General features: G+C 42.1%; 1 protein-coding gene across 10 annotated transcripts in view; it reads right to left on the reverse strand.

Moving 5' to 3' along the window:
* Positions 1 to 22705, reverse strand: part of NTRK2 (neurotrophic receptor tyrosine kinase 2) — a 373842-nt gene that overhangs the window by 173186 nt on the left and 177951 nt on the right. For 8 of the 10 annotated variants that reach the window (XM_036855412.1, XM_036855409.1, XM_036855410.1 and 5 more), the window contains one exon: positions 4571 to 4618. The exons of the other annotated variants lie outside the window; for them this stretch is intronic. In XM_036855412.1, the coding sequence (XP_036711307.1) occupies positions 4571 to 4618 (48 nt within the window). The remainder of the gene's footprint in view (positions 1 to 4570; positions 4619 to 22705) is intronic. 10 annotated transcript variants of the gene reach the window in all.

Consider the following 22705-nt stretch of genomic DNA (forward strand, 5'->3'; position numbering starts at 1 on the left):
TAAGAGGAAGACAGGAAGAAAAGGATATGGAAGAAAGACAAAGGGAAGGCAATGAGAAGGCAAAATCCAATGTGCAGTGAAGACAAATGTGTACTGGGGAAATGAAAGCCTTAATCACTATTTCCTGAGCAAGACCATGTGTGTTCGTCCAACCCCCCAGGATGTTTCAGCACCTCCAGCCAACCTCTACCTCTTCCTCACATTTTACTTTTTCTGTAAGAAGCACAGCAATAGAAACAAAAGTTGTTGTATCATACTTTTTTGAATTCCCTATGAACTATCACGGTAATCCATCCCCCAACCTCCAAGATCCATTTTCCCTCTTATATGGGGATTATCACAGTTTGTAGGGATAACGACATTCCCCAGCTAGCTGAATCTTAAACTATGCAGGAGGCAGCCAACTGCTATTATAGGTAATTTTTAAAAGCACTCTCTCAAGGGGATGTGTATTTAAGTTGCTTTTAATGATACACTCTGGCTTAATTCTGCAAGCAAGTCCTCACACAGCCAATTTAGAAGCCACAGAACACTCAAAGCAAAGGCAAGCTTACCAGTTGTATTCGTCCTAAGCCTAGCTCACCAGTGTTGGTAAACAGTGGAAATTCTGCCAAGAATAGCTACACAGACAAGTTCTTTCTAATATCCTTAACCATCCCTGTTTTATGATTTGCTTCTTGACAGGCCCCAGTCACCCAGAGCTTAAACCCAGAGGTGGAAAATGGAAATGTGTTATGCTAAGCTTTCTGCATCATGTCAATAAAACCTTCCCATCATGGGCTCCCTTGCTCCAGTCCCCGTGCAGCTGTCCCCTCCTTCGAGGTTACCAAAGCACGCTACCGTCCGAGCTCCCCGGGGAGGGTGCAGTAGAGGCCACACATTTCTCAACAGATTCCAGGCTGCACATTTACCCCCAGAAATGCAAGAGTTGTCATGTTCAAACACTCCACATGCTGTCAGAAGGCCAGCGATATTTGCTTCTGGATTCCCTGCAATAATTTGAAACGCACTGATCCCAGTTGCTTTTCCTCTGATTCCCTTTTGGCCCAGGACAGGCTATCCACATTCCCGTAGCATTCAATCATTTTGGAGGAGGATGATACTTAGAAGACAATGTTGAAATTCCTCCAGGAATTCGGGCTCTGAAGCATCTGCCATGTACACAGTGGAGCCTTACTTAAAGAGTTCAACCAAGGGACTTGCTCTTTGCTTCTCCATCACCAGAGGACACCCTTTCCTTCCTGTGGCCTCGCTGAGTAAAACCCCCAACTCTGAGGTAACAGATTCCAAGGGGAGAGGCTCTCTGTTTGGGGGGAAATGTTTTAAGCACAGAAGTGGTATAAAGCACCAGAGGTAATCTTTCAAAAGCTTTTTCACTTTGCCAGAAGGTCACTGTTGACAAATCTGAGCAACATATAAACCTCAACAATTTATCAAGTGGAATGTTAATTCAAGTGCTGTTTTCTTCATTATTGATGTTCCAAATCCTGGAAGATTGATACAGCTGGCAAGGTTGCAGAGATTCAGCCATTTTTCTATGAACATTTTGATCAAATGGAGCACAGCAAAGCTGCAAAGGGGGAAAGCTCTCAGCGGGGAAGATGAATGTCTATATAATTTGACAGCAGCCTGTCTGTGCATATCATGGATGTCTCGTTATGTGTCTGTGCACGTGGGGAAAACACCCCAAAAAGACAGACAGAAGAAGAGTCAGGGGCACATCACAGCAGGTGAGAAATTCATAGGAGGACTTGAAAAAATGTCTTATAATATTAACAAAAAGTTTTAAATTGCTGGGTATGTGCAGCTTGCTGAGTTTGGGGTAGATAGTTCTAATTACTGAGCTGACAAATAGGAGCTATGCCTGGAAACATTTTTAGCCCATTTTTATTTTAATATGTCTCACATGCAAAGAGGCATTTTTCTTTTACCAGAGCTGCTCAGTAACATATCCTGCATAAATGACTTTACAGACATTTTTAAGCCTGATTGAGACTTTTTTCCCTGATAAGAATTGATGTAGGTCATCTGGAGAAGGAGTTTCCTTCTCTCAAGACCAACATGCCTTCAAGGAGAGAGACAGATTATTGTTCTTAAATAGCTGTATTAACCATGTCTTTTATTTTCTGTATTCTGATGCTTCAACATCTGAGGCTTTGGTGACAGAGGAGGGACTGCCAATTCCTAGAGATAATAAAGTACTTGCCTACGAGAGTACGTTTCATACACAAACTGAACAATCTACAGTCTACACCCCCAACCGCATTACTTACTAGGCTCTCACACTCCAGGCTGCTATCCACCTGCCCCATCACCCCAGAGCCAGGTATAAGACAACTGGGGACTGTCCCTACATCCCAGAGCCCACTGACCTTACTCAACCCAGCCAGTCCTAAACCTGCTTACCCTGCCTCGCCCATTCCTTTCTGCAGAAACCACAATAGAGGTTCTTGTCTATGTTTTCCCCTTACTCCCTCTGCCTCCTGATGGACCCTGTGCCCCCTTCAGCACCATGGTCCCCACGGTGGCATGGCCTGCCCTCTTCTCTTGGGATCTGTGAGTAACAAACGATATTTTCAGTGGCAGTCATCTCCAGACCTGTGACCTTCCCACAGCTGAATAATCATAAAACCTTCATTTTAAAGCAGCATCACTTCTGATGAACTGTAGCTGAAAGAACAATTCTGGAGAAGAATTCTCTCTGCTGTAGCTTAAAAGGGTGAAGCCCAGTTTTTGAAGCTTTCCAGGAACAAGTGCCTCTCTGCAGAGCAAAATGGCCTGGAAAACATGTACATGGCTGTACCATGTAAAATGCCAATAAGTATCGTTAACTATTAGTTTTATGTTTAAAGGGGAGATAAAGAGTAAGAGTATGGTGTATACATTTTCAAAGGGTCTATATAATCCATAAAATTTATTTTCTTTGTAAGGACATAAGACATATGTGATAGGTACGTCTCTTGGGAGAGAGATGGTGGGGGAAACCATGGAGGTGGGTAAGAGAGACATTGTTTAATATTTACATTTCTGTACTGTTAATTTTTGAAAAATCTTATGCATGTATAATTTTTCTCTATGTTAACAAACACTCTCTGGGTACAGGGATAAATGGTGTTTTTGTTTGTTTGTTTTATTCTTTATTCTTTTCTGTTTTAAAAAAATAAAGATTACTTCAAAAAAATTTAAAACAAAAACAAAAACAATAACAAAGCAAAACATTTACATGGTTGCACCGATTTGCTGTTTAGTGGAAGGAAAACCCCATCTCACGGCGCTATTGTGAGAGAGCTTGTCACTAAACTTCCCTCTTCACCGCCACACACAGAGTGAGCACAAAGCCTTGGAACAGGGTGCCTTCAAGATTGCATAGACAATCTCTCTGCTATCTTGGCAAAGTGCCTATGGTCAGCTGGATCTGAAATTTGCCCCTGGGGAGTCACAGACAAGTCCTGAGCTGGTGGAGCTTAATGTTCCAACTTTGCCACACTCCACTTTCTCTTTGCTGGTTAAGAGCTTTAGTCTTGGAATTCCTAGGGCTAGCTAAGGGTCAGGGTGACTTTCCCCCTTCAGGCCGTCTCTGGCTCAGTTTCTGCCACCTCTGGGTTCAGCCCGTGTGACATTTTGGATCACTGGACCAACACTGAGAAAGGCTCTCCAATAGGAAAGGTCTGCTATCGGGCTCAAAAAGAGAAAGGAAACAGGCTTCCTTGTATGGATGGGATGGACACGTATGGGGTGGATGACTCAGAACTGGAAGGCTCCAGGACCCTGGTACACTTCCCCTATTTTACAATTTTCCCTATAGCCAACCATGCTACCGAAATAAATACTAACCAACAGATACTAAAGATGGGGCTAGATCTTGGAAATACACAGGCAAGATGTAAAGACAGTTTGTGTTTTCATGCCTTCTAAGCAATTCCTGTTCATTGTCTCTGTACCCATAGAAAATACTGAACAAATTGGAGGTCCCAGGAGATCACACCTGATTCCAGTCCTAGTGATGAGTTACATTATCTGCACTCATTTCATAGCTACAAACTCTGCTTTTCAATTACCAGCACATAGTCTGAATGCAAGGAACAGAATGCAATCAAGCACAAATCATAGCGTCTGGACGTTAGAGTCTTGCTTTGAAAGAGAAGTGGTCATAAATGAACAGCTGATTTCCTAATTCAGAAATTTATTACATGTTGGCCAATGGAAGAAAGTTAAGATGTGAACTTGACCAGACTTGAATATTCAGCCAAATGTTAGCTGTACATGGAGTTGGAGTGTAGTTGCATTTTATTTCCTTAACCTTCTTAAAAATGCAGCAACAAGCTAGATCTGGATGACAGTTAACACTCCCCCATAGGATAGAAACAAGGTGATGTCAAAAATACAAAACCATTTACTGAAGTCAATATTCCTTTTCTGGAAAATTCTAGGCCTCTTTCCTCAGCAAATCAGAAACCGGGAACACAGAAAAAGAATCAAGGACCAACAAGTATAAAGAGAGTCAAAGCAGTTTCATCCTAATTAAACAACACAAACTCATTACTTATCCAAAGAAGGAGGAACTACTTACCAACACCTTGTCTTGATTTTACTTTCCCAAATCCAAACCATGAGAAATCTGAAAACCACAACAAAACATAAAATAAACTTGGAAACAGAAGCGTAAACCAGAAGCATTCAGCACTGTCCCTAGTGAGATAACAAACTCCCCCAAAAAGCTCCACTGGGGACCGAAGCTTCCCCTCAAACACCTGGAAACTAACCCTTGGATTTTTGTGTAAAGATTTATTTCTCATCCTGAGAACATGGAGGTTGGAATAAGATAAGAGAGAGCAAGAGCTTGTCTTCGAGAAAAATGGCCCAAACCTGGGGTTAAAGGCACTGAGCAGATTTTACTTCTCACTGTCTCTCTTCTCCCTAAGTATCGAACCATCAAACAGGGAACTGCAGGGGTGAAAACAGCACAGTGCATTCAACAAATGCACCATGGCTCTCAACCACAGACATGTGGGAAAATAATCAAAGAAAAGATCTTTTCTGGAGCTAAGACAGACAGTACAAAAAAGGAACATGAAATCCTGTGGGAGAACTGACACTTGGGCTATATGGGAATTCAAGAGGAAAAAAGGGGATCACAATTCTACAACTGACTTGCTGTGTGACGGTGGGCAGTTCCCAGCAGCTCTGCGCCTCTTTATAACACAAGATTCCATGAGGCACGTGTGGGAAAAAGTGTGCCAAATGTTTGGAGGTCCTCCAGTGAATAATGCCACAATGAAATGCCTATTTATTTCCTGGGCCCGACTGTTCCCTTCTAGGTAATTTCCGCTGGGTTCAAAGTAAACTCTGCACAGCAGGGAAATCCCTGGATAAGAGGCCAATAAAGGGAATGGAGCCCAAATAAGTAGTAACTGTGTTTCTCAGCTCCTTACATCTGTAGTGATTTTTACAGGCAGGATAAAAAGCCACATAAGAGAAGGGCCCATCGAAATGAAAAATGCATACGAAAACACTTTGCACACTCAAAAATGCCTTACAAAGTTGTCATGATTACTATCTTTTTCAAGTACATTTAGCCTTTCCTTTCTTAGTATTCTACAACTTCAGCTCTAAGCCAATTTTTACTTCTGCTTGGTATTCCTCTGAATGCTTTCTTCCAGATTTTAAAAGGCAGGAGGAAGGTCTGGCCTCTATCCAATGCCAAAGAAAGATTCGTTTGCACAGGAGAAAGTGACCTCATTCACTGGCTCCTCAGTGTAGCGAGGCCAGGCTGTGACTGGATTTCTTAGTTACGACTTATCTCTTACAAAATGGAGTGTATTTTCCTACTGGTCACTTTTTGTTTTTCTATACTTGTTTGATTTACATAGTTTTAATTAAATCGTGGATTGAATATTTGGACTCCTTTTTTCACTTGAGTATTTTTTCAAAATCATGATTCTGTCTTACAGAGAGCCCACTGAAGGGCAAGGCCATAGCACTCCTCACTGGTTACCTGATTCAGATTATTTTCCATCATCCACTATCATAACCACAACTGCAATGAACAGCTTTGCATGTCTTAGGTGTTCCCATCCCCATTTTCAGAAATCATTTCCTCAAGATAAATCCCAGAAATGGAATTACTGTGTCAAAAGGGGGAAATATTGTTAAGGTTCTCAATGCACATTATCTAATTGTTTTCCCACTACATGAGGTCTTACTTTCACCAATAGCGTATAAGAGGGTGGAGTGTATTTCCAATGGGAAAGCTAAGGGTGAACCATTTCCGATGTCCATCCTGCCATTAGTCGGTCTCCACCTAACTGAACAGAGACCTGGTAAATACTCCCGTCCCATCTGTGCCGCATGACACCACTCACCCCCTACGTGTCCTAGGCTGGTGTTTGACACAGGTGCAGTAGGGAGAACTACAGGTATGAAAAGCATAAGAATAAAGCAGGTAACACTTGTGCAGTCATCATAATTCACAAAATGCCTCCCCCACCTCAGACACTTCTCCCTTAGTCCTCAGCCAAACCCTGTAATATATCCCAGTTCCTTAACAAGGGATTGAGACTCAGAGAGGCTGACAGACTTAGCAAAGGCCACAGCCTTTTGATGCCAAATCCAGTTTTTCCATTCTTTCTTAGTTGCCTTTCCAATCCTCCAAACTACTTAGCCAAAATTAGTCAAAGTTTTACAACGCTACAATTAGGATTCAATCTTATATATAGAAAAGCACTAGAAGTAGTCATTCATTCCTCATTTATTTATTCAGCAGTCATAGCAGAAGATTCAAATACAGAGAGCTGTATGGCCTGCCCTCAAGGAGTTTACAATCAAGGATCAACTCTCGTGGAAGTACAGCCGGGGTGTATGGGAACTCAAACAAGGAGTATCTAGCTGAATCTGGGAAGCAGGTTGAGGGGGAGAGTTCTTTGGCTTCTGGACAATAGATTAAAATTTGCCAAGAATGGGAAAAAGCAGAGGAGGACATTCTCACTGTAAATAGTCCAGTTCTGGTTAGAGAGGGAAGCATTCATTTGTCAAGGGGCTGATGAAGCTGGAAAGCGGAAAGAAGCTGAAACACATAAGCAAGGGCCAGGTTAAGAGTTTGGAATCTATGGTGAATATTGCAGGTAGGCCCTAGAAACAAACCAACCAACGAACTTCAGGCCAGGATGGAACATAATCACAGTTAATTTTAGAAAGTGGTTGCAGAATGGAAACAGGATGATGTAACGGAAAGACTTAGGTCAAGAGACTGGTTGAAGAGGCTGCTGGAGAAATCAGGGCTTGAGAGAATTGTTACCTGAGCCAGGTAGTGGGGAGGTGGGGCAGGGACGAGGAGGGGATGGCTGTCCGGCCTCTTTAGGGGAATCAAGAGGACTTGGCAATTGATTGCAAGTTGAGGGGAATACCGGAAATGAACAGGGACATTCTTGGGTTTAGACTACAAGACACATGGTGATGCTGCCCAGTGTCTCCAAGGAACCTGGCAGGAAAATAGGCTAGGGGTTCAACTCACAGCATGGGTGCGGGGCACGATTCCCAAATAAGGTGACTATGTGCAGAAAGCCTCAGAGGGAGACATCCAGTGTTTGGGGCTCAGGTCTGGAGCTCAGAACCCAGGTCTAGTGTCCCAAGTGGATCTGCTCAAGTTTAAGCGGAGCCCAGACTCCAACTGAGAACAGAAGCTGGATGCTGCAGCTGGGCCACATTTCTTCTTGGACACATAAAAAAACAGCCCTTTTTGTAGGTACAAATAAAAGGATATCCAACGAGGCTAACTTTTGACAAACTTATTCCTAAATTGCTAAAATACTTCTAAGTTCTTTTTAACAGTAACACAATTATTACGTAAGAGAGACTATAATCTTCTTGACCATGCGCCAGAGTTCTTGGAAAATTTAACAGATTAGGCAGAGCAACATCACATTGATACGTCTCCCTTCCAAAAACTGTCCCTTGTTCGACTTTTTCTTGATGAATTTAAGCAGTAGTCTTAAAACCGTGGTACTAAATCTCACCCGCAAAAATTTCCCATAAGGCCAAAAAGAAACAATTTCTCAATTTCCTGTGATGTTTCACCCATTGGGAGCAGAGTCCTGCCAAAGATTCATTTATTTTCTACTTAATAAGAGACACTTTATTCACTGCAACATAAAGGGCTCCTTCAAAAGCAAATGTAGTTGCAGCGAGCTTAAAGGAACTCCTTCTTTTGGAAACTAGACCAACAAAGAATCTAAATTATGAAATTAACCAATTAAATCCATCTCTTCTTGAAGAAAGTTCAATCTTCCCCATCCAGAGAAGAGGAATGTAGAAAAGAAAATAGCGTATTAACACATTAACAGCTCTAAAATGGGACTCTAAATAAAATAAATAGCAATAAAGATTCCTTTTCAAATGTCTCTCAGAGGAAATCGCTAAAATTTAGGGGGTTGAAAAGGAATATTTATGATGCAAAGGAGAGAATCAGAGGAAAGAGCGAGAAACAGGCAACGTGGAAGAAATTTAATCTTCCCTGTGGTGCTGAATGGTACAAACACTAAATGTGATTTTTAGAAGGGCTCTGATCTCAAGAGAATGCCGTTTCTGGATTTTTTTTTTGTAAGTTTCAGAAAAATTGTTTTTGTATATTAGAAGGAAAAGCAGCTCTTCTAACTCTGGAGGAATTAAAATTTGCTGCGTTCGCAATTGAAATTTCTTTTTATATATATATTTTTTTTTAATTATTGAAATTTCTTTATATTTTAAGGCAAAGCTCATCACCCTCTGCCCCCAAGAAAAGCATCTCTAATGATGGAAGCTAATGCGAGAATATGATTCACTGACAGAAATGCACTTCACCTCCAACTTCTTCCTCTCCTTCGGGGAATGGGCCACGCCCACTCCCCGGAGGACACATAAGAGAGGAGCTGTGGGCTGCCTTGCTGCAGGGAAAGTGTTGAGCCCAGAGTAGACTCCATAAGTGCTTGGGTGAGCAGCCGGCCGCCTGTTACCTCACACAAAGAAGTAGGATGACTGGTCATTGCAGTGGAAAGGAAATGAATGCAAAGGACCGCTTTGTGGACAATATAATCATCTCTCTTTCCAACTGACACGTAATCGGAGTGAGTAATAGTTTGCTTCAAATTAATTCCAGTTCCTCAGGGCACAGAATAGTGTAGTTTGGGGCCAAGTTTCACTTCAATTTAAACTTAATCTTTTACTTAAGGACACAACCTTTATATATAAGTCCCATCTCCACAGACCAGGAAGAGGGCTCACTTTGTGTTAAACCAGTTCCCGAAATCACAGTTCAAAAGAGTCCTGGATTTCTCCAGACCAGCCTTCACTGGCTCCATCCTTTCCCTTCCCTCAGACTTCCAATGTGAGTTATGTCCACTGTTCTTAAGAAAAGGAACACTGAAGACCTCCAATGTGACAAATTTAAAGAAAAATATGTGTTTTGTGGCTGAAACTGCTAGCTGCTCTCTGAAGTCTGTATTTCCCTCTTTTTCCCTGGACCCACAGCTAGACTACATTTTCCAGCCCTTCCTGCAGTTAGTCGTGGCCATACTATTAAATTCCAGCCAATGGAAGGTGTGCAGAGCACTGAGTACCACTTCTGGGCTGTATGACTTATAAATATATGCTACCCCATGCTCTTTCCCCTTCTACTTGTTCAGAAGGAAGACTGAAGACAATGATTACGGTAAACTTGGAAGTTATGTCTTGAAGATAGCAAAGAAATTCTCTGTTCATTCTCCCAGTATTGTTTGGTGAATGCAGACAGTGTAGAAACCGAGTTCTTCTACCTGAGATCCAATGAAGCTGAGCTATTTATCCTCCAAATTTCATCCATATGCAAGAAATAGACTATTGTGTTTAAACCATTTTCCACTTCAGGACGTTTTTACTATGGTAGAGAGCCTATCCTAACCGATACAAAGGGAAAGATATACACACATGTACGCATAGTAATTAACTGACTCCATAACCTCTAAATCCCCCATCACAAATTCATAATTGTGTTCCATGTATATCTGCATTTTTAAATCCACAGTGTGAAAATCCACAGATTTCATTAGATTTTCCAAAGCTACTTCATTGCAAAATGCTAAGAACCCCTGAAATACATACAAATGGTTTCAGAGACAAAGATATCAATGCATAGGTACTCTGCATTTCGATTCTATTTGATTATATTCCCTATCAACACTTGAACCTGGGTGCTGATAACCATCTATCATCTCTCACCTAAACTTCTACAGCAACCTTCTCATTCATCTCCTGCCCTGTTCTTGCCTCCCAGGAATCTCTTCTCTGCAGAGCTGCTGGCGTAATTATTTTCAGGTATCAGTCAGATTATCGCATTCCCCTGCTTAACATCATTTAAAGGTTTCTCCTTGCATCTAGTATAAACTCCTGATGATGACTAGAGTCCCATACGACGTGGCCTCCCCCAGCCTACCCCCCCCCATCTCCTGTGAAATGACCACAGCGGTCTCTTTCCTGTTCCTGCTCACTCTGCACGTTTCCTTGCCTCCTTCCAGAATCCTCTGTTTGGGCTCTTCTCATGCCTAACCACCACCTCTCATCCTCAGGGTTTCAGGGCAACTATCACGCCCCAGAGGAGCCCCGACCTCACCACTAACCCAAGACTCTCTCAGCCCCTCTCACTAACTATCATCTCCTCCTTCTCAGTATGTACCAAGAAAGGACCTGACTCACTTCTTGTATTATTTCTTGTCTGTATCCTTTACTAGAACTTGAGCTCCACAAAGTCAGTGACTGTCTTAGAAGAGGTTCAGCCCCTGCACCCTCCGCTGGAAACAGACTCTGACACAAGGATTCAAGTGAAGGCAGTTTAGTAGGAAGGGATCCAGGAAAACTAGAGGGGGAGTGAGCCGGTGACACAGGGAGGGAGAGAAGCCTGCAGTGGATGAGATATCCAGTGGGTTCCACTGTGGACAACTAGAGTTCAAATCCCTGGGGTGCTTGGGGAGAGGGTGTAGAATGCATCTCAGAGTTTTCCCATCCAAAACATGAGGAAGTTGGGTTATTTACCTTCCAACTACCATCTGTCATTCTGCTAAGAGAGAGCACTGGGGCAGAGTCCCGGGTGTTTGCAGCAGGACACTGGGGCCCAGCACGGGGGCCAGCATGGGGATGGTGGGACTTGGGAGGACCTGGTGGGGCACCAACAGGATTTGCTACAGGGATCTTGTCTATGTAGTTCACCACCACCTTCAGTGCCTAGTACAGACCCTCAATAAATACTTGTTGAATGAATGCATGAGAACAACCATTTTTCAAAGCATAACAATATGAAGTACAGCAAGTGTAATGAAAACACCAACATGCAAATTATACACTCAACGTAAAAACCACAATATTTTGCAAGCGTATTTGCTGCCCTCTTGAATCATTTATGACCCTCCCATGGAATCTCATGGTAGACAGTATTTAAAAGTGAGCAATACCCAGAACCCAGCATTCTGGGCAGGAGTGTGGAATAAAGATGTTGGATCAGATGTCAGGTGCAGGGTTTCTCTAGATGCTGTAAGAAATGAACTGCATGACCTTGGGTGAGTCACTTCCCTCCCTCATAGGCTCTGCTTCCTTCTCCATGAAGACAGAGGTTGAGAAGTGGCATCGAAGGCCCGTTTGAGCCCTAGCAGTCTATAGTACTAACCATCAGGCACATATGACTGGGAATAAATTGCCACATGGCCTTATATAGCTTTCCTGAACATGGGTATTTTGGGAATGTGAGATCATGTGCAATTTAAAGAAAAGCACTCAGTCAACTGGCCTAGATTTCCTCCTACTCAGATGCTTTGGGGTCACTATTTCCTCATCTTGCGAGAAGGGCCTGTGCTCTGAAAAGGCAATTTTTGAAAAACAGTACTTATTGATTACTTGCTAGATGCTAGGACACTTACTAGAGATTAGATGTTACTTTAATTAGGGAAAATTGGTCAGCTTCTATTGCAGCATTAAAAAAATAAAATCAGACTCAAATGATTTTTAGATCCTACAGACTTAAAGTTCAGAAGCCTCAAGTGGGAGTAGATGAAATAGACTTGCTCGGAATGTGGAAAAATGTCCCATTCCCATATTTCAAATATTCAATTTTGAGGACAAAGTGTTGCCAACTACTTCCCTCTTTCATTTGAACATGTGGAATATTTCAAAGAAAATTCATTTGGTCTACATCTTAGTCATTCACAGTTAAACAGTACAAAGTGTTGGATTTTTTTTTAATCTATTGTACATTCTGAAGGCTTTTTCTTTAACAAAGGAGGTCACACGATCTTCTCTGAGTGGGTAAAAAATGGAACCTGGGACTCCTAATGGTTAGTTTTAAACTTGGGACTTTGAGAAAGGCAGAGGCAGCCTCTGTTTACTAATAACAGTTGAAAGAGATGAAAGAGGCATATCATAGCTTTGCCTCTGTGGTATCACTCCAGTGAGAGCTCAAAACACTCTATAAACTTTTTTTTTCAGCTGTCACAAGCTCCCTGCAGGGAAGACAGGTGATGTCTGGTTGTACACACACAAAATTTCCCTAATACTGTCTTCACATTGAGGGAATGACTGCCTGAGACTCATCCCCAAACCCCCATCTCTCTGCAAAGCAACACTGGTAAGCACTCAGAGCAAGTCTTTTGGGAGGGAAATTGGCTGATACTCATCATCTGAGAAGTGATATTAGTGGCCCTCAAAGAGAGTAACAGACCCAGAGAAGCTGGCAAACACTTTATGTCAAATTCCCCTGAGCTTTCATTTCCATGGAAAACCTAAACAATGACTCAGAGACCTGAACTGACTTGCTCAGACCTGTCTCTTGTGCCCAGTCACCAAGTAGGGTCAAAATGTGCTCTCTGCAATTCCTTGCACAAGGACTGTTGCCACATGACATGCATTTGAAAATGCTTTTGTAATTGCTGCTATAAAGTCATAGTTATATTCATATTTATGCATATATATATATAACATGCAAATTCTTTTTCAGTTCCTCTAAACCAACATTTGCTGCAGCTAATGCAAAGCACCATGTAGGAATTTTTTTTGTGGTTCTATTATGGAATTTTGGAAGGAGTAGGAGGATGGCAGCATTTCTAGCCATCTCACTTTAAAATATTTTCAGTTGTATCCAAATTCTTCTCTCCAGTCTTGGAATGTGGTGACCTGCTTCATGCACATTTGTCTTTCTTTCCAGTGACCCATTGTCAACCTTCCCCCCCCCCACACCAACACTCTTAAATCCAGCCAAGGTCAGGAAATGTGTGAGGCTGACACAATAGCTAAGATGTTCATTTAATTTTATTACTTTGTGCTCTTCTATTAGGAAGCTCCCATAACGGAATAGAACATAATAGGATTATATACACTTATAAAGCTGAGTGCTGAATACAAATAGTTGAATAAAATGACCATAAATAGAACAAAATGAAAACTCATTGTTGAAAATGCAGCACCAGTCATGTGAATTAACTATCGGCCATCTACTTCCTACTTAATATCACTGCAGGTGGTTTACACACTGTCAGTGGAGGAAACCCAGATCCATAAGATGAAACCGCATTTCTTTCCTTCATGTTTTCCCACTAAATGCCCAATGTGCTCTTTAAGATCCACTGCTTTTCTGGAAACAAATCAAAATTGACTGGCTAGGTCAGTGGTCTTGAATGGGGATGACTTTTGCCTCCCAGGGGAAGTTTGGCAATATCTGGAGATATTTGGGGTTGTCACCATGGGAGGGGTGAGGTGGAGAGGCTGTGCTCCTAGCGTGTGATGGGTAGAGGCCAGGGATGCTGATAAACAGCCAACAATACACAGGCCAGTCCCCACACAACAAAGAACTTAAGTCCCAAAACATTAATTGTGCCGACACTAAGAAACACTGGCCTAAACCATAGCCCAGCAGAGGTGGAATTTATCCCCAAATCTTGTATCTCTGTTAAAAAGAAATCCTAGCCTGTCTAAGCTCACTGCTACTACAGGAGTTTAGTCTTCTCTCATGTTATTCCAATGTTCTTATCACTGGTCCCTCTCTCTCAGTTTCCCATATTTTGCAAGAAACATCTATGATATTGTCATTTCTGCTGCTCCCCAACACCAAAAAGTGCTGTTCTGATCCAGAACAGATAGGCAATGCAGTATGAAGGGATGGGAATTGCATGTGGACTCCAAGTCTTGGGTTCGAGTCTTGGATCCTCCACTTCCTGACAGACACCCCACAGTGACTTGGTCTCTCTAAGAGTCCTTCCTCAGAGCAATAATTACCACCCTGCCCACCTGAAGGGGCTGTTTTAGGATCAATGGACCTATGTGTCTGTGACACCTCCATAAACTCTGGTATTATATAAACATAAGGGTAAGGAAAATTTTCAATGGCATTCAAAACCCTGACCCGGCCCCAGCTTTATCACTTATGACTTGCCTTAAAATATCCCAGCTTCCAGTTAAACTGTTAGTTTGCATTCCTTAAATGAGCATGCCTTATTTTCCTATTTCTTCATTAATTCATTGAAAAACTATTCTTTGACCACCTGATAGATACAAGACACAAGACAGTGCTGGGGATGTAATAAAGAATAAAGCAGGCTTCCCTGGTGGCGCAGTGGTTAAGAATCTGCCTGCCAATGCAGGGGACACGGGTTCGAGCCCTGGTCCGGGAGGATCCCACATGCCGCAGAGCAACTAGGCCCGTGTGCCACAACTACTGAAGCCCGCGCACCTAGAGCCCATGCTCCGCAGCAAGAGAAGCCACCGCAATGAAAAGCCCACGCACCGCAACGAAGAGTAGTCCCCGCTTGCCGCAACTAGAGAAAGCCTGCAAGCAGCAACAAAGACCCAACACAGCCAAAAATAAATAAATAAATTTATTTAAAAAAAAAAAAAGAAAATTAAAAAACTAATAATAATAAAGTAATCACAGTCCCTGCACATGTGGAGCTTCCAAATGTTGTGTCTTTGCACCAGCTAATTTTTCCTACTGAAAAACCTCAACTCAACCTCAATTTTTTATCATTAAATCCCCTTTATTCAAAAAAATCCACCTTAAAATTCACTTCATCATGAGCATTTCTCCATTCCCCAAATCAGAAATACCCCCCATTGACATTTAGGTGGTTCGTCTCACGATAAATACCACATTCTCTGCTGTATTAATATTTATATAGTCTTATTGCTCCTATTAGCTTTTAAGCACTCTGAGTTAAACAGAAATCTTCTTATTCACCCTCTTCAATAAGCTTCCTAACAGTTACAACAGTGTCAAGCAGGATACTTTACACGTGGTAGGTACTTAGCAAATACTTCAATTGCAGCAGATTGGGTCCAAGTAGAATGATTTGAAAACAGGGCATGAGATGCCCACAAAAATAGTAGGGACTGAGTTGGAAAGCAAGAGATAGACAACAGTAGGAGCCTTCATTATGCCGACTACTGTTTTCCGTATTTCCAAGGCACACTGTTCTTTGCCTGCCATAGCTCATCTCACTCTGAATTTTAATTATCTACTTACTTGCTGTAACCTCTCCCCACTGGAAGTTCTCTACGAGTAACAAAAATATTTCTCCCCATTGTACATACAATGTCTCCCCATTGTACCTCTAGCATTGAGCACAGTGCCTGGTACATTTTAGGTGCTCAGTAAAGATGTATTGAATAAATAGGTGAACAAATTCCAACTTTTCACCTTTGAATTCTTCGATCACGAGCCCAATTTGGTGTGACATGGGATCCTGATTGTGTTAGACACCACACTGCTCCCTCTCCTTCCTGGTCCAGCAGAGGACTGGAAACCACCCTCCACCACTACCATCACCAATCCACATTGCTTGCATTTGCCAGTGAAAAAGGAGCAGAAATGACATGTGTTACTCCTGGGCAGAAGACTTAATAGTAGGTTTTCCACTTCCTCTTCATCCTATCATCGTGAAGCCTCATGTTTGGACAAACTGTGTTGTACATGGAGCATGAGGAGAAATAATCTTCTCTGTCTTAAGGGTTATTTGTTTCTGCAACGTAACCTAGCCTATTCTGACTGATACAATAGTGAAGTTCCAAGTGAACCTTACTAAAAGGTAACCTTATCTATAAAAATATCAGGCTTTTATTTTATAAAAAGACTGACATGTACGGTTAAGAGAATATATGCTCACACATGTACTCTCTAAAGCATATGCAGGTGTGTGCATAAATACATAATGTACAAATATTCATGATAAAGTAATACAAGAAGTTTTTAAAAGCTCGTTGTAACTCACATTAAGAAATCAGAGTTGTAACCTTGCAAGCAATTCCCTCAGAAGGCCATGCCTTCTTTGCAAATATACTGTTCCTGTATATCACATTTTCAGAGCTCGTCTTGGGGAATTATCTTTAATTATGTAGCAGAGTCTTCAAACTATGGAAATCTTCATTATTTGAGAGGAAATTTTAACATCCAAAGGTCATTTGCAGCCAGATCTGATAGAACGTGTGGGCGATTAAGCTGGACCACATCACTACTATTCAAAATGTCAGGGGGTCTGATTCTGTAGTCTCAAGTCTCCATCTTTATTGTGGAGCTCATAACTTTTCACTAAAGGCACTTCTGAAAGATGAGTTCCAAAAAGGCACAAGATCTCTTTTCTGGTGATTCGCAAACTTTTTCATAGTCCTAGAATCATAACTAAATGTCAGTCTCCAGGAACTTCCTTGGTCCCTTAATTCATGGCCGTTAAGTAGATGCAACCTGACTGAATGCATGGCTGGGTGTTCCTCACAGCATCCATTAGAAGCTACCTAAGCACATTCACTCTCAGACTATAAAATCATAAAAACAATTGACTCCTGGTGGATAAAAGCCCACCTAAAACAGGATTAATTAGAGATGCACGGCTGGGGGTTATCATTTTTGCTTGTGTTCCACACTGAATTGTATATCCCCAAAATTCATATACTGAAGACCTAGTTCCCAATATAGCTGTATTTGGGCTTTTAAGGAGGTAATTAAGGTTAAATGAGGCCATAAGGGTGGGGGTTTAATCTCACGAGGACTGGTGTCCTCTCTTTCTTTCTCCACGAGCCACAGAGAAAAGGTCATGTGAGGACACAGTGAGAAGGGGGCTGTCTGCAAGCCAGGAAGAGGGCCCTCACCAGGAGCCTTACTGGCTGCACCTGATCTTAGACTTCTAGGCTCCAGAACTGTGAGAAAGTAAATGTTTGTTGTTAAGCCACCCAATCAGTGATATTGTGTTATGGTGTCCTGAGCAGAATATTCTAGTTTGTTTATTTGTTTATTTTGTTTATTTGCTGTTGTCATCACTGTTTGGATTGCCACCTTGTATCCACTTCCTCCTGCTCACTGATCATGATTTTCATTTGGTTATCCACCTACACCCAGACAGCCAACGTGATTCAAGATGGAACCAATGGCTTAGGCATAAAAATTCAGCATAATTCCATTCCCTGCCCACAGCGTGGCTTAAGAATCAGCATGTGACTAAAGTTACTCTGATCAAAACCAAGCCTGGGATGTGTGTACAAAGGTTGACGTAAGTGATGTTTTCTTTCCTGCTGGATTGACATCTGGGAGGATTAGCATCAGGACCGAATGGAACTCATCTTTGCTGCAACCGTGAGAGAAAAGTTTGTCTCCAAGTCAAGCCAATCCAACAGAAGAGAGCCACAGTGTTTGGCCTTGGATCAAGCCATATCCAGAGCTTGGTATTTACTCCCGGATGGTATATTTATTGTTCGAGACATTTGCAACTGTAAGATGCCAAACTAATACAGGGATGGGGTAAGAGTAGTCTAATTGTCAGTAAGTCACTCCTGTGTCCCCAGAGGCTGGAGTAAATGGGTACCATATTCTAGAGTCCTTCCACGCCCCCAAGTTTTATTACCACTAATGTTGAATTGGCCTGTTATGGAGATGTAAATGTCCTGCTCTTCAAAGGCATGTTTGACAGGATGAAAAGCTTTGGGATTTCAATGACTTTGACTCCTCAGGAGATGGGGGACAGCCTATTTTAGCAATTTCCTTGGGAATGAATAGACATATACTTTAGCTATTCAAATATTTAACTAGCTCTTTTGTTGTTGTTTTGAATTCCAACGAGCTGCAGCTGCCTATTTGTGTCTGTTGTGCCTTTAAGGGGCTTGCTGATTCAGTGGGATCCCTTGAATGCATTAATTAGCCTTCTCTCATTTCCCCAGCCCATGCCTATGAAGAAATGAGCATTTGAAGCTCCAATTGTGGAACCATGTGAGTCTTGAGGGTACCAGATAAATGGAGACTCAGAATTGCCTGCTTTTTGACGGGCATTTTTGCGCTGGCAGCAGCCTGCATGATGAATTTATTAGCGATCACTATTGGCAGGTGAATGAAACACAGGCCTTGGATTAAAGTGTAACGGTGGAGATGGGGCATTAATCAGCCCAGGTACATGAGTCAGAAAGAGGTAAAGATGCAGAGAAAATAAAATGTTATGGAAGGCTGGAAAATGATTTATCATTTTTAATATATATGATCTAAACCCACTCTTTATAACTGCTTGTAGGTCTCCATGTTGGTGAAGACTTGCGCAATAAAATACTCCTTCTCTAAAGCACTAAAGTGAAAGATGCTGGTGAGGAAAATAAAGAAGCACGAAGAGTGAACTGCCTATAAAAGAAAAAACTGTTTGGCTTAAAATTATATGTACACTCTTTTCTTTTAAAATGATTTATAGGTACAGCTTTTGCTTGGAAAAACTGCATTCTATTGATCAGATGGAGAGGAAGATGAGAGGTCTGTCTGTGAGGGTCCATTTCTCAGATCATTTTTAAAATTATTAAAATATGAGACAATGTACTTTCCAAGAGTAAGTGTCCACGGCAGGCTTAACTGTTAAGCCAGCTGATTAAATTGCCATTAACATTGAATCCTTGAGCTTGGAAGCTTGGTTCTACACAATTAAGCATTCTCAAATATGGAAGTTAGCAAGAAGAAAGTCTAGCAGCTAGGTGGAGAATTATATGGAATGAGACATCCCTTCCCCCATTAGTGGTTGGTTACTAGTCTTCCTTGGGTTTTTCAACCCAGGAAATTGTAAAAACCTTTTTCAGGAAGGTTTCCCTTTCTGTCATGGGCAGAGACAAATAACAGCACATCCCTCAGCATTCTGTAACACTTTATAGCTTCTAACAGTAACTGTTTGTCTTAGTTCCCCTTCAGAAATGTCACGTGTTTCTAGCAAACAGGCAAAGACCAAAGACCTAGGACATGAACATGTTACCCAGAACCATCAGGAAATGTAATAAGAGAAGAATATCAGGGGGTCCATTGTCTGCTTCTTCATTTTACCTCCTTTATGAAAGTTCTCTGACATTCTATGACAGGCTATGCTTATAAACATAGAGCCTATTGCTTTTCTTCCAAATAATGGACCATCTATGGCCAGACTAATGCTAGCTGAAAAGGCAATGGCTGCTGCTCTGGTCCAGGCCTCTCCAGCTCTCAGGACAGCTGCTACCTTGGCTTACTGCAGCCTCCTGCCTTTCTTTTGCCCTCCTTAGGTCCATCTTCCATGCTACAGCTGGACAGAACTTGCTAAAATGTGCAGATCCTCTTCTTTTTGTCAACATAATTGAGGGCTCCACGTCACTGCCTTACAACCCAAAGTCCTAATCTGGGTCTTGGCTTCAAGTTCCTTTCCAAACTTCTCTCTTCTAGTCTCTTTCTCTCATCTTAAGGCCTAGAAACTGAGGTAGCGATTGGTAGATCTATGCTTAAATTGTACTGTGTCTTGTCTATGTCTTGACTCTATGTCTTTGCTAACTCCAATCCTTTCCCTAGTTTTTTCCTATGCATCCTTTACTATTCGAGGTTCACCTCCTTCAGGATGCCTTCCTGACCACTTCAGACTGGGCTAAACGTGTCTCTTCTCTGCTCACATGATACCCTTTGCAGATCTTGATTAAAACTATGCATTATAACAATCTTTTCTAACTTTTCTAACCAAGGACTTTTCTAACCAAGTCCTCGACTAAATTATACACCTTTGAGAAGCCTCTAGTCTTTCAAGGGTTTATTGATACACAGTGCATGGCGTACAGCTCCCTCTGCCCTGCAACAGGCACACACAGGGCTGATGCATTGCACACCCCTTCGCTGGTTCCCCTGGAGTTGTTCAACTCAGGGCAGGGCCAGGCTGCATGTGGCCTTCAGTAGAGGTCCACACCTTTGAGCTCTAGCTCTCAGCCTTCAAAAACCACTGTGGAAAATGCAACCATCCCTGGCAATGAGAACACATCAAACCAGCATAGCCATGAAGACCAAGCACTGTATGACTGAGGTGCTGGCCAACCTGTCAGTAGGGCCCTGAGGAATGAAGGACAGTGGGCAGCCACCTTATGTGAAGGAAAGTGAAAAACAACTATGCACAATAGCCAAGACATGGAAACAATCCAAATGCCCATCAACAGATGACTGATTTAAGAAGATGTATATATACAATGGAATATTACTCAGCCATAGAAAAGAATGAAATAATACCATTTGCAGCAACATGGATAGACCTAGAGATTATTGTACTAAGTGAAGTAAGTCAGACAAAGACAAATATTATATGATATCACTTATATGTGAAATCTAAAAAATAATACAAATGAATCTATATACAAAATAGAAACAGACTTGCAGACATAGAAAACAAACTTATGGTTACCAAAGGGGAAAGGAGAGAGGGATAAATTAGGAGCATGGGATTAACAGATACAAACTACTATACATAAAATAGGAAGCAACAAGGATTTACTGTATAACACGGGGAACAATATTCGATATCTTGTAATAACCTATAATGGAAAATAATCTGAAAAAAAATATATATATATGTATAACTGAATCACTTTGCTGTACACCTGAAACTAACACAATATTTAAATCAACTATACTTCAATATAAATAAGAAAATCCTAAAGCTTTGGAGACTACCTGGGGGCTGGTAGAATCCTGTACTGGGAGAGGAGGCTCTGAGAGGGGGGTGAGGGCTACAGGAATCAAGGTTTATCTGCTTCACAAGCCTTCCTGAACACCTTCAGGTATAAGAACTGCTCAGCTATTGTAGACCCAGGGAATCAACCGATCAACTAAAAGTCTACATTATTATGGGAAGGACTAGCATTTACTGAGTTCTTCCTATGTACTAGGCATCTTATTATTGGATCCTCACCGTTACACCATCAAGTAGGTATTATTATCCCCATTCCTAAGATGCAGAGGAATTCAGGAATCTTTGGATCATACAGACAGGAAATGGAGCAGAGTAAATGTATAGTCAAGAATTAGTCAGGGACTTCCCTGGTGGCACGGTGGCTAAGAATCCGCCTGCCCATGCAGGGGACACGGGTTCGAGCCCTGGTCCAGGAAGATCCCACATGCCATGGAGCAACTAAGCCTGTGTGCCACAACTACTGAGCCTGCGCTCTAGAGCCCTCAAGCCACAACTACTGAAGCCCGTGCTGTGCAACAAGAGAAGCCACCACGATGAGAAGACTGCACACCACAACGGAAAGTAGCCCCCGCTCACCGCAACTAAAGAAATCCTACACACAGCACGGAAGACCCAATGCAGCCAAAAATAAATAAATAAATAAATAAACATTAAAAATAAATAATTAGTCAGAAAGGCTGGGTCACAGTGATAATTTGGGGGGGTCATCTAAGTACATACCCTCTCTCATACTTCTCCGCACACAAACACTCAAGGTCTTTCATAAACTTCTGGAAAACTGGGTGTTCACAGTCTAAAGTCTTCTAAGGCCTTTAAGTTGGCTCTAGTAGTGGGTCTAGAACTTGTCTGTCCAGTTGTTTTCCCAGATGTTCAACAAAGTCTAGCTCTCCCCAAATTTAACCTAAAGAATGGAGGATTCTCATCAGTGCTGCCAGACTGTGGACAAAGTGAGGTTCCAATTCTCATACAGAGGAAAACCCCAATCCTTTGCTGAAATCAGGGGCCCAGGGAGAGGGCAGGTTCCCATGGCCATGCAGGTCACTTCCTGACACACAGTGCGACCAGCGAAGCAGCACTGAGTGGATGACAAGGAGAGGAAGAGTGGGAGTCCCAGCCCCGGGAGCTCAGTCAGATAGCAGCAGTCCTGGAGTGGAGGGAAAGTCCAGATGCAAATCGGCAACTTTGGCCAAGGGTCTTCCTTTGAGCTCAGAGCTGATTTTATTAATTCATCCAGGATGAGGATGGCATTCACGCACAGTGTCTGAAAAACAGTGCTTACCCTCAGATAATGTAAACATATGTTTATGAAGATAACCCTGGCAGTCATGGGAAAAATGATTTGCAAGAGGGCAAGACTTGAATCAGGAGGGTGATGGGCTATGAGGTCACTGCTGTTGATCAAAGAAGCCCAGGACCTCTTCACATGGAACAGAACTCCATCCCCAAGTATGTCAACACCCAGACTAAGATTACTTAGCCCCTTACTGTGCTTAAGAGCTGCAGTGGCATGCAAGGGTGGATGGAAATGGAAACAGGAGGAGAGGTGGGATTCCAAAGTCACCCACATTGTCTGGGTCATCAAATTTTGGGGGAAAGGATTAATAATTCTGCCTGTTGCTTTAATGTTTTGTCTATAAGATGCAACATATCTGAATGTGTAGCATGTCTGCTAGTGATTAGTGCTCCAGAGACAAGTAAGGGAGGGAAGAGGGACGGCGACCATGAAGCACGAATAAGTA

The sequence above is a fragment of the Balaenoptera musculus genome, chromosome 6, assembly GCF_009873245.2.
Source record: "Balaenoptera musculus isolate JJ_BM4_2016_0621 chromosome 6, mBalMus1.pri.v3, whole genome shotgun sequence".
NCBI lineage: Eukaryota > Metazoa > Chordata > Mammalia > Artiodactyla > Balaenopteridae > Balaenoptera > Balaenoptera musculus.